We start from the raw sequence: 20,264 nt of genomic DNA, 5'->3' as shown, positions 1-20,264 counted from the left end.
GTTACGACAGTATTTGTTTTCAAGTGCGACATAGTATCACAGAGGTGACGTGTTTGGTTAATTATTTGGAACGGGGTAACATCGATGTACCTCGCGCAATGAAAAAGGGTCTGCATTTAGATTTTTGGTGCTTCCAACTTTTCCTACGAGATAAATGGGATTTTCTTGTTCCTATTACATCTCGATAAGCTTCCTATTCGCGACGATAACTGATATTTATAAATATTTAGAATTCAGTTAAGATTTTTAGTCAAAGTTCTGGGCCTAAATAAAAAAAAACTATTTCAAAAATAATATATGTTATGATTCGAAAACGTAATATTGGGGACACTGAAAAAATGTAATAAAAAAACGTACGTTAATGTGACAATTGTATTTGATATGAAAAAGGATTATAATTGTTTTTGTCAGTTAAAAAAAATGTTTAGAAATTAAGTACTAACTGGAATAACTTTTTGGATGGGTAGGAAGCACCCTTCACTTTCTCATTCCAAGCATTGACTGTGCAACGATTTCTTTGCGCGAGATAGGGCACTATGTACTAATATCTCGAAATACATGTTGGACTACAACCTTTGAATTATTTACTGCCTTTTCGATAAGATCGAGTTATTCGCATACCTATCCCCAATAGCATAGAAGGTATAATTTTAAAATGCAGCCACTGAAACTATAGAACGTGAAATGTAAACTTGAAGGCAAATAAATTGAGCCACCTTTGGTTTTGATTGTTTTTATTCTGCTTTAAATATATTATGTATGCAGAGTTGAGTTGTTGTAAAATACTAACAGCTATGTTACTAATTATCAGAAACAATTTACCCCGTGACTTTATACAACGTTATAAAACCAAAAGTAAACTTTAAAGTTTTTGTTACTGACATTTTTTAGATCTGTGTTGGTAGTAAGTGCAAGCGTCCTCCTCAACGACCCCCGTTCCCGCTCCTGCGTTTTGCATTGGACTGATATTTACGCTAGCGCTTTCTTTTACCGCACAGAGTTACTTTCATCGTTTAGAGCGGTCTTTTTAAATATTTTTATTTTTGCACGAAAGCCAAATGTGACCAATTATAAAATGTCATGCAATAAACATTGCTGTTCACGATTCTAGCAATATAGTCCTGCAAGGTTGCTAGTATTTTACAAAATAACCTTGTTTTAAAATTTAAATAAATGCGAAAGAGGATTGTGAAGCCACTTAAGGGCAATAACGTTTTTATACCACTTTAACATGTTATAATTTTTTTAAAATACATTACTGATATGATCAACATGTGTTTTTATTTCGTATTTTCATTATAGGTTTACAGAAAATCTCACCTAAATTTAATTGATTTTCAGGTCGTAATTTATCAAATACGAAATCACCTATATTTTATGAAGGCAACACAAAAATCAAATAAGACTTAAGTAGAATTTTTTGTCAGGTTTAAAGTGTGTACCCACAGCGGTACACTCAAATGGTGAAAACTCCAAAACACATTTTTTTAATGCAGTTAAAAGACAAAAAAAATATTTTTCATAAAAAGCTTTTTCAAGAAAATCTTAGAACAAATTTAGAAAATAGCGGTGGTTTGGTATCTTTGCGCCTATATAAGTGAAGTAACGTTCAATTATCCTGTTACTACCATAGTGAGAGATTATGTGTCAGTTGCTGCATTTTAATAATCTTTGAGAAGATACAAATATGAATAGTGCCTGACGGAAAAAGCAATTCACTCTAACATGTCGTTGTCGTTAAATGTGTTATCATTACTTAAGCTTTTTGTATTTATTTACATAATATATTGTTTGAAAGAACTTCAGCCTGTACTGTCAAAATTTTGTTTTATTTCAAGGCAAATCGCCACCAACCGCCAACAGCGGTGCTCTGCCGCCTGATTTTACAATAAATCATCGGATATACCTCGTGGAAAAATGGCGGGTTTTTATTATCACGCTTTACACATTTAGTTTATAGTTTAAATACATTACACTTTGAGTTTCTTTGCTATCTTTTTAGCCTTAAATAATGCTGTATAAATAAAGTTATCATTAAAAGAATATTTTAGTCCGTCAGACAATAGACATATGAGTCTAAACGAAAGTCCCCAGTTTACTGGGGCGGTCCCCGGCAATAATGAGATGATGGCATTAGAGTAATCGGTGCCGATCCTCGTGGCACTCGTTCTCGCTCTCTTCGGACTCGGAGTGGCTGCAGCAGGAGTCGCTCCAGTGCTCGAACTCTTCCTTGTGGTGCTCCAGAGCCATCAGCGAGGGGAATAGGCTGTCGCAAGCGTTGCAGCTGGAAGAAATATTTTTTAGGTTGTTATTTTGCATCGACCAAGTCATATGGCGCGGATGTTAAGCTGAGACGCATAAACTATGAGTATCGCAGAGACTATGATGCTCTACAACCGATTGCATTACGGTTAAAGTTCATAATTATTGGAAAAAGACTTGTTTTTAAATAAAAGGAAGACTTGCAAGAAGAACTGTTTATTCGTCTTGTCTAGTATAAGCAACGTACCCGAAATGTCGCTTTTTCTGCTGATGGTCGGCGAGCTGCCGACGTGTTGGGAACGAGCGGTCGCACACGTTGCACGTCAATGCTTCCTCTGGGAACAATAAGTGTTTTAAATGTCGATGGTGGATGAGAAATAATCTATCGTTAAATATTTGGTCAAACAGGTAAAGTTAGGTCTTGCACTATATGTATTTGCTTTTCGGTAATTAAAACCACCTAAAACAAGTTACTCAATCCATATATTTAAAACTCGTTTCTCAAATTAGTCAATTGCATAGTGTCCAATACATCCATTGACTTACAATTATATGGACGTCGGGTCCGCGCTAAAAAGAGTCCGAACTTATAGGGCGTTAAAATCGTATACAGAGCGTCATTCACGCTTTAGTCTTCGTTTGTTCGACTGACAGCGAAGCAAGCAAAATTAGACTACTGCGATGACATTACAATTTAAATTCAACGTTTTAGCTTTTTCATATTCCTTTACATGTCACTACGTTTAAATAGGTTGACTTGGGACATTTTTTTCGTGGTTTTTGTATTAGACCCGTCGTCCATTTATTTGTAAGTCAATGAATACATCGTAGTAAATACACAAAACGCCTGCAATGTTCGACCGGGCACAGTGGAATTATTCTTATCTTGTTACTATTACTATATGCAACCTGCGTTTCTACAAGTAGTTGTTTTGAGTTGAATAGCACATTTCTAGAACTCTACTCAATGCTCAAGTCAGAACTTGAGTATGATTCAAAGCACTAGAAATCATACTCAAGTCCTTGCCATCAGGGTCGTGTTTCCGCTTATAATCATACTCAAGTCTGCTCAAATCCTGACTTGAGCATTGAGTACAGTTCTGGAATACGACTTTCAGGGTCATATTCTAGAACTCTACTCAATGCTCAAGTCAGGATTGCACTGGAAATACGACCCTAACTGCAGGGACTTGAGTATTATTTTCAGTGCTCACTGCAATACTCAAGTACTGACTTGAGCATTGAGTAGAGTTCTAGAATACGGCCCTCAGTGTAGTGATTCTGTCCTCTCAAACATTTCTGAAGCGAAATTTTTACTCTTATTTTAGTTGTTGCATTACTTATGGCATGATTAAATAGGTAGGTATGTACTAATAACCATTTCCATTCAAATTGTCACAATGATGTGATCGATATTATGTACACGTACTTGGTCGCGCGTGATTACCAGAAGGGATTTTCTCGTTGGGCACCAACAATATGAACCGAGCATTCTTATGGCATTGTACTAAGATGGGAATTCAATAAAATAGCAGTTTCAATATACATCATTTTAATTAAAAATTGTATACATTTGACATTCAACACCGAGCATATCACAAAACATTATTGTCGCTTTAGCTTCAGTTGTTCATAGCATCGCTTGTTTTTACAACGTACAAGAAATATTTTGAGCTTTTTTATTTATATTAAAATTAAATATGTGTAAAGTGGAGCTAAACAGCATCATATAAAAAGCTGTGAAAATTCTAGGTTGCTTTGTTATATATATAAAATTTTGAAAGACAATTACAATTAGAGATATGTTTTATAAGTAAATGCATTGAAGACCACAGCGCTGACATCCGCTGGATTTGAACACACAAGAGCCAACAATAAGGCTCGACTCACACTGGCGCAGAGTCGAAGCGTCGCGACGCGTCATGTTTTGCGCCTATAGCATATTCATCTCTATTTTCCCATTATTAAGGTACAAATTTGTGTTATGCAAATATGGAGTCGCGCGTTACTTGAACGCAGTGAGGCGTCAGACGCCGACCACCTGGGCGCACAAATGCGAACGTCGACGTGTGTCGCCAGGCGTTGTAGTTGAAAAACAGGAAGCGACGCGACGCTTCGACTCTGCGCCAGTGTAGGTTGAGCCTAAGTATTATTAGTTGTGTACCCCACATTATTTTTCAATATATTTTTTTAATTGTATAAATGGTACCTACCAATGGATTGAGTTATATTCTATTTTGGCAAAAACCATTGAAAATTTGTTTATTAACATCATGAACCAATAACTCAAGAAAATTGCTAACCATGACACAAGGTGGCGTAGTCGGATATTTAGTACCCATTGGAGCACCAGATGTCGCAACGATTTGGTAGCTATTTTTGTAATTAATTTGTTTTACATTGACAAGCTGCAATTTATTAAAGCTGCCCAGTTTATAGTGATAACGGATAACTAGATGGCGCTTATTGCATTTATTATATTGATTTTTATCGATAGTGCCGGCTATTCTTATATTTTGTTTACTATTATTTCCATCTACCGATATTATAGTCCATTTGTTTAGATATTTAACTAAATGTAAACAATCTTGATACATCTTTTTATTGAAACATACACTTTACAAATCAATAGGTATAAAAATACGCATGGAACTTCATATGAAGCTAAATATTTGTATTAACTGATGTGTGGATTTAATGTAATAAAGATAATGTCTCTAATGGCGTTCTATTCCGTGGTGTGGGAAAAATAAAACATCTAATTACAAAACGAACGGAATCACTTTTCATTGGTAATTAAATTTGAAATTTTTCAATTATCGTCCATTATAGCATAGCTCAAGTTAAACTGGTCGATTTGAAGTGCCTATTACGTCATCTCATTCTATTCATTAGGCACGCCTTACTAGTGTTGCACTGAAAAAATCATATTAAGTATCGATATTTGCAACTATAATTATTATTACTGTATAATGACTTATTTAAAGAATCGGTAAAGTAAAAAAATCTACATCTTTAACGTCGTAGTTAAGTATTGAGCCATGAGTATAATGTAATCTAAATCTTGAAAAAAAACTTAATTAGAAAACACGGCTGCTCCTGTGCTCTTCTAAAATTAAACTAAAAAAAATATTTTATTTTTATTTATGTTTTTTTTTGTTTGCTGTCAGTACATTTTTTGTTCTAACCCATATCCTAATTTTATTTTAGTCTATGTGAAGTTGTAACATGATTTACTATAACACGTATGAATATGTCTCACTTGTTGGTCAATCGGAGCGCAGTTGTCATTTGGCAGAATAGTTTTCTAAAATAAATGACATTTCGTCTCTTTCTGGTTATATACTCGATGCGAGTATATAAATGATATATATTTCAAGGAAAAAACTAACTTGTTATATTTCACATTTACGAGGAGTTAATTGACATCCACGGCCATTTACGGTAACATAGTCCTTCTAGGTTATTTATTGATCAGCGCCATCTATATTTAAGACGGAATTTTGACCTTTTGCAGAGTTACGATCTGTAGTATAGAGATTAGCAGTCCTCTCTAGTCATTGCTCCATGTTAATATTTATAAATAAAAAGTAAGACAGTACGATAAATTACAAAATAGACCCTAACCAAGACCACGTGTCTAGAACGTGTCCGTGCATCCTTAAGTACATACAGCACTGAGTATATGACACTGGTCCACGCACACTTCTGGAAGATGCTTGTATGTTTTGACAAAGATGTAATTTTTCATATTCCTCCAGAACGAAGAAAGGAGTAGTTTTTTTAATGTAATAATAGGCAGTAATACTTATCGGTATTAATTAGAATATAATATTATTAACCTGAAATACCTATCTATAACCTTTACGATTTTACTAATGCAAAATTATTAATGTAAGATTCTTTAATAAGTAATAAAAATAATATTGTAATAAGAAGGTTATTTTTATTTACTTTTATTTCACATTTTCTCTGTTTTAATAAGCTTTGCGGCAGGAGGCATGCATCAAGAGGTCGAATGTGCTGAGCTGAGTTTAGTGTAGTAGGAGTTTGAAGTACTCACGTATTTCGATATAGTCATTATAAATAAATTGGAAGAAAACTTGCTACGCTTCGGTAAGTAGCTTGTGAAAGAGTTTGTTCAGTGAAGTACTGCTACCTTACTTATTTTTGCAGCCAAGCAGTAATGTGTATATTACTGCATTCCTGTTGTGAAATTACAGGCACATGGGACTTGTCAACTTATGTCTCAGGGTGACGGGCGCAGTGGCAGTGCCCCTCAGATCTTTGCGATTTAAAGCTCTGAGTGGCACTGGAACTGCTATGGACAGGCGTGTCGCTTACCACCAGGTGCACGACTTGTTCGTCCTGTCACAATAAAAAGTAATCGACGTTCCGCCTAGTATATATTTAGTACGTTTAATTAATAGCCTACCGAAACACGTCAATGAGTGTTCCATCCTAACTGTTGTATCTGTTATTTTTGTCCTATTGTTGTTTTTTAAATTCTTTTCGTTAACGAAAAGGCAAAAGGTTTAAAACCATATAGCCGTGTTATAATGAACTTTTTCTTAATTGAGTATGATGTACGATTTTACTTGGCATTCAGTGGCGAACCTTCTCTACTAATACCATGTTGACTCACTGATCGAACAAGTTTGACTCGAGCTGCATATCTACAGTTGAATTTCCTGACGTCAGTAACTATAGAAGGGCGACAGTGTAGCAGTGCTTTTCGAGAAGAGTTAAAATGCGCCTAAGTCCGCACAGAAAGAGTCAATTCAATATTCCTAACGGGGAGTGTAGTATTTGCCACTTAGTATTGATCCTGAAGAATACCGCACTGTAGGTTATACCGCTCACGTGGTGTAACCGACTGTGCGATGTTCTTTATACAATAAGCGCGTATATAATTCACAGGTAAGCTGCAATTTTGAACACTATGGTCAATGACATTAAGTAAAATTTTCAATAGAGAATTTTGACGCTATGTTCTTGCGTTCAAGTAATTAGTGGCACATAAGTTTGTCACTTAGGACCTCTCTTATCGCAAGCTTCATAACGTTAAATTTAATTCTTAAGTGTCAAACTTGATGCACTATTTGCCTTGTACATTTGTTATACGTATAACCATTAGAATGTACCAACGCTGATTTCACCTTTTTTTTTTGTAAAACAGTATAAGGTAGTTTTAGTCTTTAGTACCCTTTTGGATAGAAGTCATTCAAGCTGCTACCATTCATCGGCCTAGATAATATTTCGTGGCCTATATGGCCGCCTAACTTTCTCAAACTCGTATTCTTAAAAATTTACTGAAATGCAATAAAATACGTAGGAAATTGGATACTTACGAGGCAAGACTCAAATATTTTAAGGTACGCCCACTTCAGTACAGACGTGTGATACTGGACTATTCCACACTGTTTAAAATTATCAACTTTGAAATGGACTCAAGTGAGATCTTAAGCCACGCCTTGTTTAAGATTGGCAGTAAACGTACCCAAATAACTTTTTCTTTGCCATGTACCACTAACAATGTCTCATATAATGATCCTATTTTTCGCATGTTTAGAGCTCATAACAACTTTTCTAAAGATTTGGACTTATTCTCCCATAGTCGCTATACATATTTAAATATTTGTAAGGAGAAGCTGAATATGTTGGATATTTAAGAATCTCATCGTTTTTTTTACGTGTAACATGATTTATTTGCTATTGTTTTTAAGTGCAAATTTTAATTTTTTTTATATTATGTTTAATAACCTGTTAATTTGTAAGTACTTATTTATTTTGCAAATGCCGTGCGTGGCTGTCATAGGAATACAAATTTACTCCTATTATAATGCATGTTAACTTTAAGCGTCTTCACAGTTTGTATTCTGTAGCTATGCCAAAAAAAAAAAAAAAATACGAGTTTGAGAAAGTAAGGCATCGATATGTAAGTATAGAACCAGTTACCAACAAAGTTGCCAACATTTCCCCGTACCAAAATTGCGTGGTCAGCAAGACAAATTCAGAAATTGCTAAAATTGGTTTGTGGCCATTACACAATCGACAGCTAGCTTGCCATCAGTGTCGCATAGACTGAGGACTGACAATTGGGATAATTGTATCTTTACCCTTCACGGTTAGATCATACATTTTAATCAATACGATAAAATCGGCTAGTTTTGTGAATCCCTAAACTTTTTTTGTTGCTATTAATAAAACAAAGAAAGAGGTAGACCTCGACTTATATAGAGCGCTTTTCTTAATGGGACAATATGGGGAAACCATAGAAGATGCAAGGTAAATGTCTTAGGAACCATTAAGTCGTTTCTTGTGAAAACAATTTTGATATGGTCATTATATATATTATAGTCAAGCGTGAGTTGTCACTTTTTATGAAAAAATGTTTTATGAAATTTGATCAACTTATTCTGTCTCGGTTTTTTTATCCCACACAATGAAGTGATTTCTTCATGAAACCGAGTCGATGAGCACTAAAAAATGTTTCTATTCTATTTCCTTAATGGCGGCCACTAGGGGCAGTGTTGATCAATGACGATGATTTCACAAAAAAAGATTTAATTGTTCCTAAGACAGTTTCATTGTATCTTCTATGGTGTGGGTTTTCCCCATACAGTCCCATTTGAAAAAAAAACACTGTATATCTCAATCAGATTGGGAATGCCCTTAAAAATACCAGGCTCAAAGTACCAAGAATGAACGAGCATATTATATGAGATGCGACTGGAGTAGGTCAGAATGGTAGTAGGCGGGCGTAATGGTTTTATATAAATATATACAAATACGTAATTACAATGAACACTTACAAAAACCGGCTATTTCAAACTTTATAACCAGCGATGAGCAGTGAATTAAAACCCAATCAACCCGCCACGGGTTTTTTCCAAAGGTTTTAATCCATTTCTGCCCAAAATTGTGGGCAGGAAAGGCGAATACGGAATTTGGTATAATTCCATACTTATTACAAATTTCGGTGTAAAAAATATTTTTAAAAGAATTTCTTTGCAATCCTGTGGATTCCCACCATTAAGGATGTACATTCGAGGCCATACGATTTTACGTATCGATTTATTTCAATGCGATTTTCAAGCGAACCAATTCATTAAAAAGGCAAATCGAATAGTCTAGATCAGAAACCAATACACATTTTGTATTTAATATAATTAAACTTGACCGAAATTCGACTTACAACAAACATTTAGTAGTAAATAGTTTTTGCCCTAGATTTTGGGCATTAATGTGTATTAACCCGATTTAAACCCGGCATTAAATAAGCACCGGGTTAAAACCCGGGCGCTTGGCCATCTCTGTTTATAACACATTACAAACTAACTAACAAATCGACAATTAATCTTTAAGGCACGTACTCACCAGGAGCGTTTGGAAACGGGGGAAACGTTAGCCATATTTAAATCATGCAATATTCATTAGGTGGTAGGTGTATATGCTTACTTGTGTACTATTTACATTAATATTAATACAAACAAGTTGCAAATTTCCAAGTGTATTGCATGAGAAAATTTAATTGAGTGCCCTGAATATTGCATAATGTAAACATTGCCAACTTACTAGTGAATCTTAAAATGGTGGCACCATCAATACATGTTTAGTCATCTGATGAAAGCAGCTTCACTTGCCATCCCATAAATGACCACACGAATATGAATGACACTGCTTATTTCGTTATAGAATGTTCATTAAAAGATCGAGGTGGGCCGCAAATGTCACCACAATTCCACATGAATACGAATGAGATCTAGGTGTTAAATAGGCAGCGTGTTCGACACTGTCGACTTGAACATGCTGCCAAAGAACCTGGCACCTGTAGCTCCACCCGGAATCGAGCCCATCATCATCCAGACTAGGGCTATTACCTGGAAACATGAGGAGAGTGATCAAAACAATGTAACTTATAATATCTGATGTTGGTGAGGAATTTTGTATTTTTGTAAATGTCCCAAATTGGATCAAATGATCAACGGACATTGGAATTCCTGAATGCCGAAAGGTCTATAACAAAAACACAGGAGGATTTGGACAACTCGGTAACTTGACCAGGGTGCATACTATGAGCTCTTAGAGCAATTCTATTTAAGCCTGTAAGTTGGATTGCCTGTCAAATTCGTACTATGACCTCGCACAAACAATTCACTGTCCATGCAGTTTACGTTCGCCATTCGAAATCCGTTCACCTTTTTTTTCATAGTAAAATCATATCATGACGTGTCATTGGCCATGATGATGACGGTCTCATCTGTCAAAATAAGCAATTCAAATAAAGTTACTCCGTGACTAACTTTTTTTAGATTTTGTTACATTTTTAAGAAATTTCGTTTAAGTTTTATTATATTTGCAGTTTCATAATTATTTGTTGTCTTTTTAGGCTATATAGCCAATTGTCAATAAATAAATACTATTAACTATTGAGCGTTTTTTGAATGTTTTAGTTCCGAGTTTCCGATCTTTAAATTATTGGCATAAATGTTATTGCAATTTTTAAATGAAATTTTAATAATTTTATTGACTTAGCGAAAATCGTAAAACAACTTTTGAAAAGCGCCAAATTTGACTTTAATGCAATCAATGAAAATGTACGAATATAAGATATGTTCCAATTATGTTATCAAATTACAAACTCACCTTATTCATTTCAATGATAATGACTAGACATGACATGTAATTTTGTCGTACAACAAATTGTAAAGTAAAATTGAAAAGTTGCCGATATTTGAAAACAACGTAATAAGTATAATTAATAATAAAATTAATAAAAAAGTATAATTTTTATCATTTTGAACACAATCGGTTAATAGTGCTTGAACGCTCCCAGGATAGCACATCTGTCAATTTCTTTCATATGATTTAGTATGTAAATCAATATGTAAAAAGTAAAACTCGTCATCCTGCCATGCCATTCCCGTTCAACTTTGTGCAGGTCATGATACGAATTTAAGCAATTCAGTTTTACCATGTCATGTGAATTGCATGGAACTGGACTGGCTGCTTATAAGCTCATAGTAAGCCCCTTGGGTTCAGTTGGTAAGAGCAATGCTACGGTGCAGCAAAGACGCGGGTTCAAGTCCCACTGGGTCGAAGAAATTCTTCTGTGTGTTCGATCTTTGTATCTTTGTATTAATAACCATAACAAAAAGCCTATACGTAACGTCGTGTGTACTGTTTATGCTATTAGAATATTTCCCCCTCACTGAAGTACTTGAACACCTTCTGACGTACGTACATTTCTTTGTAAAGACAACATATACAAACTATAGTTACCTTATTCTTAGATTATCTACTTTTCATAACACGTACCTGAAAAACAGCGCAAACTATAGTCCACACTGTGCTTTGTAGATGCAGTGCACAGTACAACGTGCCAAACAGTGTAAGCCCATACAGCAACGTTGTGAGCGCTCTGTCTTTGCTGAAGAGTGACTTCAAGTGGTTCCATGGTCCATATAGAAAGCTGAAACTGTTGTCATAGAGGATATTAGTTTATGTCAATTTCGGGGATAGTATAAGTGTTAAAATTCATCAAAGCGCCTGACAAACAGATCTGTGGCCTGTATTATTAAACAGCTCCTACCAGTTTTATTATTATTATTTTTATGATAACAAGTCGTGGGCTTGGATGTAAACGACACGCCTCTCCACAACAGTTTAGTGACAAATTAAGGGTCGTATTCCAGAACTCTACTCAATGCTCAAGTCAGGATTTGAGCAGACTTGAGTATGATTTCAAACACTGGAAATACGACCCTAATGGCAAGGACTTGAGTATGATTTTCAGTGCTCACTGCAATGCTCAAGTCCTGACTTGAGTCTTGAGTAGAGTCCTGGAATACGACCCTTAGTTTTACTGAACGTCAGAATGTTTCACCATCATCGATATTAAATTATTTTTTGTGAAATTACTCCACTAGTTTGTTATAATTATCTGGTTGGATTAGAATCAACATCTCCTAGCAAACTGTGCCAGACGCTATGCTAAATAAGCCACAGTGAGGTCTTTAGTTATATTATTTATAATAATGTATACAATAATGTATATAATAATGTAAAGTTTACAAGATAATAAATAAATCTAAATCTAGTTCCTTGGCTTAGTTGGCATAGCGTCTGACACGACTTGCGATGAGACGTTGGTTCGAATTCAAACAGATCAAAGTAAATTATTTCTAAGCGTTCGATCTTTGTTTAATAATTATAACAAGTTAGTGGAGTTTAGTGTCGTTCAGGACTATAAATCGTAAAAATCTAAGGGTCGCTCCCATTGCGTCCGTCATTCGAGACATAAAGTTCCTATGTGCTTGTAGTTTCACCAATACTCATACCCTTTAAAACTGGATTACAGTAATGCTCACATTACTGCCTTGCGGCAGAATAAGGTGGTAGTACTTCCCTGGACTAACTCTTTTACAAGGAGCTCTTTGCAAGTAAAAAAAAACATCAAAGAAAAATTTCGTCCATTCGGCAGGTCATGAATCAGTGATATTTTCGCCTTTTCATAGAAAAGATGGTTTTACTAGAAATATAACGTTGGCTCTTATCATTTAGCAGAGCCGGCGCTTTCTAAGCCGGCTCGCTGTTATTTCTGAGGTACAAAAAATAAATTATTACTCCGCATTTGCCACTGTTTTACATATAAGCGGATCTTCAATGATACTGCTTGATATTCAAGGTGATTGTAGTAGGTTAGAAAAGGTTGCACTAAGTCCAAAACCTCGAGTTTCATTACAGGTATGTTCATAAATAATTAGAATATAAGTACCTAGAGGTGCCCATTACACCTATCAATGTAAGGTCAAGCCCTTAAACAATAATTTACTTCAATTATTATGATGGACTAACAAAATTATGAGCCTACATTAGGTCAAATAAATTATGTTCATTATCATTGATATTTTTGTTTAATCTATAATGCTGTTTTGCCTTCTTACGAGTTGTAGTCCTATTGTGCTAGCCCAATAAATGTTATGGACTTCACTACACTTCGAGTATATCTTATATTGTGTGTTTCATGCTGAACAGTAATAAATTAATGCATCTAAAAAAGCAAAATCAATGTTGATGTAAAGCAAGTGATCTGCTACTCTCATATACTAGAAAACTTCGGAAGACAACAGTATATTATGTACTTGTTGAAAATACAAAGTTTGCAATGAATGTTTCGTTTCTAGTATTTTTACAACTATTTTTAAGAAAAATGCCAAATATTGGCAAATAACCAAACTTTGAATACACATAGCAAAGGGAAGTAATTGGGTTGCATATATTCATATATGTAACCCAGCCTTATTAAAACCATTCTCAATTTGAACTTAAAATGATTATTGTGGCCATCCTCTTTCAATGTATCTTGAATGAAAACAGGACTATGAAAAATAAGGAAATTCAATTGTCCTTTTGTCATTAGAATTTGTGGGAAGCGCTGTAATTGTAATTACCTGAATATGAGGAACATGCTACCCAGTGTAAATAACAGGGCAAACTTCCTGGCTTGGAACAACAGCACTGGCACATACAGGAATGATAATATGAAGCAGAGAATGCCAAAGAAGAGACACACTCCAAACCCCATGAACCTCTGCGTTCGACTCTGAAATATAAGATAGAACATACATCAATGTTAATGTACATAAATGTTAAATAACAATTTTTTTTGTCTTGTGTAAACAGTATTTGCTAAAACAAGATATTACAAAAAAAGGTAATTGTTATATCTGTATTTATTATTATTATTATCATTAGAGTGGCTTCATTTAGGGCATATGTAGCCTCTCATCACCAACCAAACAGCTGATCTATTGTGGTCACCACTAATTACAGTTTGGAGCCAAGGCCAAAAGCACTGAAGAACTGAAGGACTTACCTGGCTCTGACAGATTTTATGTCCTCTGGTTGTGGTGTGGGCCTTCCCAGTATGGAGCTTTGAACGCCCATGAGAGGGTAACATTGGTTGAGAAAATGAACAGGAGTTTCATCCTCCTTGTGGTGGAATCTACACTCTCTATTCTCTCTTTGCCCAATATTTGACATGTGCTTGTTCAAGCCACAGTGTCATGTTAAGACTCTAGTTAGCATTCTAATGCCATGCCTGTCCAAGAACAGAGCTTCTCTACAGTGTTTGGCACTGTAGGCAGCTATCAGGGCTTTTGAATGCTCAAGAGCCTTGTTCTGTAGCCACACTTCTCGGGAGACATGTGTGCTCTCATTCAGCAGAGTGAGCTTTGCCATGCTGTATGCCATCCCTATAAAGGGTTTGGGTCCAATAAAGGTTTCCCTAGCACCAGCCTTTGCCAGTTTGTCTGCTGCCTCATTTCCCTCGATGTCAGAGTAGCATGGACCCCAGTGCAGGACCACTTTATTTGTTTGTGAGAGCATATAATAAGAGAAATAACAATGCTATACATTAACTAATCACCTGATTCTAAGGTCACTTTAATTTTTTTTTGTATGTAAACAAAAGTTTACATAATTTTGGGCATGCCGTATAATCTTTATTATTATTAACTGGGGAAAATTTTCAAAGTGCCTTAATTATAAAATATTTCTAACGACAGAACACTGCAGACTCCATTAAAAAAATTTTGTTCCAATACTTGAAGCCTCTCAAAATTCCCAGCATTGCTGCTATTTACATAATTTTAATTAAAAGCAATTTAAACTACAGTGCGCCGTGAATAGAATTACATATAAGAATAGATAAGCCCATTGTTGATAGTCAAAGAGGTGTAGTTAAGGATATTTAGCAACTTCTAAGTTGAATAGTGCATGTTCGCGGAACATAGTTTTCTCGGTCACGGGGGCGTCGCAATATTAGACCCAGTGAAATCATTATGCAGTATTTGTATTAATAGGTGACTCACAAAACAATCATTTTTCAAAGCCAGTTAACAACAACAAAAAGTATGTCATAGTACTCACCAGTGTAAAATATTCCTTCTGCACTTCATCGAGCCAGCTTCCAGCACTAGAACTGCTTGTTGGAGTATCTTCAGTAGGAGTTCTCGAAAGAAAACCCGGTGTAGAAAACGGTAAACTAATCTTGTAACTTTTTCGAGTTTCGTTTTGTAGCAAATATTGATCCAAATCAGACTTTAGAGACGCCATTTTGGTGTACAAATAATTATTCGTTTTTCCTTTATAATTTCACGAATATTAACGTTAAAATTGCGAGATTTACTTCAAAATATCGTCATCACGATTCACAATCACGGAACAAAAAGTACGACAACGTCTGACAGTTGTCTTACTACTCCGCTCACAGCAGTGTTACCAACACAAAGAGATAATTCGGTAGTATTGTGGTCGAAATATCGGGAGAAAAGTTTCTGGGTAAAATCAGATGTTGCGTTGCGAATAAAACGAAATAAGAAAAAAATCAACTACAATTAACATAATTTAGCTTAAATAAGTTGAAAAAATGTTAAAATTCTGAAAACATAATAAATAAGTTATTATTGTCATAATAAATATTTTTTTTAAAACGGAATATGATTTATGTTAATATATAAAAAAAAAACTTTTTCGACTTATCAACGTTTTTATAATATCTGTACTTGTTCCTCTTTTTTCGATGTTCTTACGTTAATCACTACTCACTTTCACATAGTTTTTACATCGTAACTTACCTATCTCTTACCTCTTAAGATAAGAGATAAATAAGTCTTACGTGTCTTAGTTCTTTCTTAAATCTTACCTGGTGGTTTTAAATCTGAATACAAAGACAGAAATTATCATCACTGTAACAAACTATATCGGATTAAACTTTGCCCGAGAGAAATAGATTTTATAATTGTTGTATTTCATGAATGAATCTCCCGTAAATTCGGGTGGTTCGAAAACACTGGCTGACAGACTGAAAGGCAGCCATGTCAGCTGAAAATAGTGGTGCGCATGTGTCGACCGATATCGATTTGAAGAAATCGAATCATGAAACCGGCTTCACTGTAACCGATTTTTATTTCATAAATGATTTAGTAAATGATTTCTTACCATAATCAGTGTCGTCGCTAAAATCGTCGTGAACGTGTCTTCGTATATTGTTGTTGTATCGATCATGCACACAGGGAGGGCAAACGCCCCGTGTATCACGTTCATCCAAATCTGTGCTGCTCGCATCCGATTCTGCTGCGGCCTCTTCGATGTGAATATCTTCGGTCTGTCGGTTATCGAGTTTCTCGTTTGATGACAGTTGATTGTAGTTCTTGCGCGGTGGTCGCGCCTCTGTAAACGAAACGAATATTTTTGTTATGGTGCTGTGCAGATGGTATGTTTTGTAAATATGCATATTACAACAATTTAAGATTAACTTAAAACTGTGAGTGCATACATTTGTTTCCTAATGGGGTATTTAGATTTGGTAATTGATAAGGTCGGCGTCACTTTTAATACCTTTGATTTCAGTACCTACTCAGTTGGCACCAGTCTACGTAACAATAAGCATGTATAAATACATTAAAAAGTCCATTAATAGTCTCTGTTGGAAAAAAGGGCCTATTATGTCATGTACAAAGTATAGTATAGATTTATATATTTCTCATGATACGCTCGCTGTTTTATCTAATCTATTGAAAATGTTTGCTGTATTATTTTGAGTAAATGTAATTATGAAGCATGTATCTAGTAATCATTATCATCCATTATATGTCTCACTGTTACGCAGGGTTTTTTCTAATGGATCGTGATATACTTATTTACTTATTTTAAATAGACTGAGTCGGTGGTTCAGTTGATGCCAGAGCAATCGAAAGAGAATTTCATCACGCTTTAAACAACAGTGTGCCTAAACGGCTCTATCAAAAGTTAAATAACACTGACATATTTCATATCGGCTACACGTCAGCAAAGTTGTGGAGTTTGTGGGATGGGTTAATTTACTCTACATTTAGTGAACGCTTCTGTATAAATTGATTGATATAGTCGGTCATAGGGTCGTATTCCAGAACTCTACTCAATGCTCAAGTCAGGACTTGAGTATGATTTCAAGCACTGGAAATACGACCCTAATGGCAAGGATTTGAGTATGGTTTCTAGTGCTTTAAATCATACTTTTTCATTTCATTTTACTTTCATTTCAATTGATGAGCATTGAGTAGAGTTCTGGAATACGATTCTTAATCATCTAGACTACAAAAGTAGCCAAACCAAAGTCGGTTAGGGGGTCGGTTAGGGGGTCGGTTAGAGGGTTGATTGGGGCCGGTTGGGGGTCGTTTGGGTGTCGGTTGGGCGTCGGTTAGGGAGTCGGTTAGGGGGTTGGTTAGGGGATCGGTTAGGGGGTGGGTTAGAGGTAGGTTGGGGGTTGGGTTAGAGGGTAAGTTAGGTGGTGGATCAGAGTCCCTTCAGTCGAGAGGGAGAGTCCCCACATAACCGCTCCCTGGGCTCAGGGGTATCCATAAAGATTTCCCCCATCAAAAAAAAGAAAGGTGGATCAGGGTGAATTAGGCTACCACCCCCTTGCCCGCCATTTTGGATTTAGAAATGAGTACCATATTCGTAATGAGCACCCCCAAATACCTCGAAAACGATACCCAAGTTGCCATTATTTGAAAAATCGTGTCCGCCATTTTGGATTTAGAAATGAGTGCCATATTCGTAACCCGAAATACCTCGAAAATGAGGTATCATTTTCGAGATATTACATTTACTTGAAAAGTCGTGTTCGCCATCTTGGATTTAGAAATAAATTCTATATTCGTAATGAGCACCCCAAATACATCGAAAATGATACCCAACTTGCCATTATGTGAATAATCGTGCTCGCCATCTTACCTTCTAACCGACTCCCTAAAACCTAATCAAATATCAAATAGGTTAAGCCGTTTCATCTAAAATTCAGACAGAATTGAGCAATAAACATCCTAACATCCGTCTTTCTATCTAAGCTCTCTTATACATGAATATTTTGGTAGACGTTACTGTAGATGGACTTTATTTGTGTTATAATTATTCGGCTTATTGTTACAGATTAAAATGGACAACAATTCGACAAAAATAGCCGTCTTAGGAGCTGGTGTTGTAGGAATGACTGCTGCGAAATTGATGCAAGATAGTTTGAGAAATGCCGAAATAACAATAATAGCAGATAAATTCGCAGAAGACACAACCAGTATGGTCGCTGCAGGAATTTTCAGACCTGGTACCAGCTTCAGGGGTCGAACGAAGGAGATTACCCAAAAATGGATGCGTGATTCTTGGGATTATTGGCAGGACATACTGAGATCTTCCGAAGCGTCTAACGCAGGAGTCATGCAAGTCGACGGTTATATTTTTTCTAAAGATAACTATCATGTTACGAGAAATCACCTCATGGAAGATGTAGTGCCACTTTATCGACCTGTGGAAGAGAATGAGCTGAAACTTTGTGGCGAAGGCTTTAAATACGGATCTTATTTCTCTACAATTAAAGCGGGATGTGATTGTTATTTACCGTGGGTAGAAAGAAAATTTACAGCCCAAGGAGGAAAGCTTAGTAAAAGCAAACTTGAAAGTTTTGCATCGTTAACTCGAAAGTACGATTTGGTTCTTAATTGCACAGGATTGGGAGCAAAATATTTATGCGATGATCATGATTTGGTACCAATTCGGGGGCAAATCATTAAGGCTCGGGCTCCATGGTTGAAGACAGCGATTTATGGAGACTATGACACGTACATTATACCGGGAATGGATGGTGTAGCAACATTGGGCGGTACTCGCCAATATGATAGTTACAACTTGAATGTTTGTAGGCATGACGCTAATGCTATTCTGGAAAGATGTTGTGAGATAGTACCTTCTTTAAAAAAAGCTGATATTGTTGGTCACAAAGTAGGGCTGCGTCCTCATAGAGTGCCTGTTCGTGTGGAGGGAGAGCTGATTAATAGCTTAAAAGTGGTGCATTGTTACGGTCATGGAGGATACGGTGTTATGTGTGCACCAGGAACTGCTTTGCAAGCAGTTCAACTAGGCATTGATCTTTTGAAGTCCAATACGAAGAATAAGATTTAGGATATGTTGTTAAAAATCAGGACTTTCAAGTTATATTATGACCCACGTTAATTTAATCTAAAGCCATTGTGCTAATTAAGCATAACAATGTTGTTTTGTATAGACAATAATGCTTATAAAATTGTGTTATATTGGTATAATATAAAGTTACAAGTTATTTTTCTAAGTAACAAATGGGTAAACATGTCTACACTATGTTTATGTATTTTAATATTCAAAGAACTAATAAAATATAATATCTTCTGTATGTTTCATTTATGTTTACATCTTGTTATGGATGTCTACAATATTTTTTATTCATGTTATGTAAATTGTAAGCAAGGCGTGCTCGTTGTGATAACAGCAGCGTCTCCCTCCCTCTGGAAGACTGCAAAGAGTCTCTTTATTAAAGTCAATAACACCCACGTACGAGATAAACACTTTGTGTTTAATGATGTTCGGTTTATAACGGACGAGGGTAATGCTTTGGGGTTACAGGTCAAATTATATTGAACATTGTCTGTTTCGTAACTTGAGAAAGGTTATGAGTTTATAACACAGTTGATAAGCCGTGAGCTGTATTTAAAAATAATAATATATGTATATTAACAAACAATGTACTGTGCAAATGCTGAAAAATTCTTCTAAAACAGAAACATCGTTGCATTACAGGATTACCGTCGCACGACGTTACACAAGTGGCCGGACGGCTACCATGCTGCTCCGCCACGCAAAGTTTCCGAGTTCGATTTCTCAGATCTCGCAAGTTTGGCTGTATCTTGTGGTTGTCTATGTGTGTGTCCATGGCACCCGTGTATTTCCCGAGTGCGGGGTTATGATAGTGCGCGTTAAAAAAAACTGATAGCCAGTTTTGTTCTTTATGCATGAAAATCGACCATAAATACTTCAAGTCATTAGGAAGCATTGTGCTAAGCAACAGTAACTACTTTATTGCTACGCGATACCGCGTAATTTAATTATAAATAAGAAAACGCGTTTCCTAAGCAATTTTCCTCTACATC

The 20,264-nt window shown here is 35.7% G+C and overlaps 3 protein-coding genes across 3 annotated transcripts; 1 reads left to right on the top strand and 2 right to left on the bottom strand.

The window, feature by feature from the left end:
- Positions 1-1,269: 1,269 nt before the first annotated feature.
- On the bottom strand, positions 1,270-16,507 carry LOC113240410 (the record flags this gene model as incomplete). The annotated part of the gene is made up of 3 exons (XM_026477700.1): positions 1,270-2,284; positions 2,510-2,597; positions 16,270-16,507. Coding segments are annotated over 3 exons (477 nt in total), but the record flags the coding sequence as incomplete, so codon positions are not given.
- On the bottom strand, positions 9,207-15,387 carry LOC113240381 (protein transport protein sft2). The gene is made up of 4 exons (XM_026477666.1): positions 15,199-15,387; positions 13,719-13,870; positions 11,584-11,743; positions 9,207-10,145 (listed from the first exon to the last, which is right to left on the bottom strand). Exons 1-4 carry the CDS (start codon positions 15,382-15,384, stop codon positions 10,035-10,037), a joined length of 609 nt encoding a protein of 202 aa, XP_026333451.1. The 5' UTR covers positions 15,385-15,387; the 3' UTR covers positions 9,207-10,034.
- Positions 16,407-19,306, top strand: LOC113240380 (D-aspartate oxidase). The gene is made up of 2 exons (XM_026477665.1): positions 16,407-16,543; positions 18,241-19,306. Exons 1-2 carry the CDS (start codon positions 16,541-16,543, stop codon positions 19,261-19,263), a joined length of 1,026 nt encoding a protein of 341 aa, XP_026333450.1. The 5' UTR covers positions 16,407-16,540; the 3' UTR covers positions 19,264-19,306.
- Positions 19,307-20,264: the final 958 nt, after the last annotated feature.

The sequence above is a fragment of the Hyposmocoma kahamanoa genome, unplaced genomic scaffold (genome assembly GCF_003589595.1).
Source record: "Hyposmocoma kahamanoa isolate Upper Pololo Valley unplaced genomic scaffold, ASM358959v1 138, whole genome shotgun sequence".
Lineage (NCBI taxonomy): Eukaryota > Metazoa > Arthropoda > Insecta > Lepidoptera > Cosmopterigidae > Hyposmocoma > Hyposmocoma kahamanoa.
This window is presented reverse-complemented; position numbering and strand designations above follow the sequence as displayed.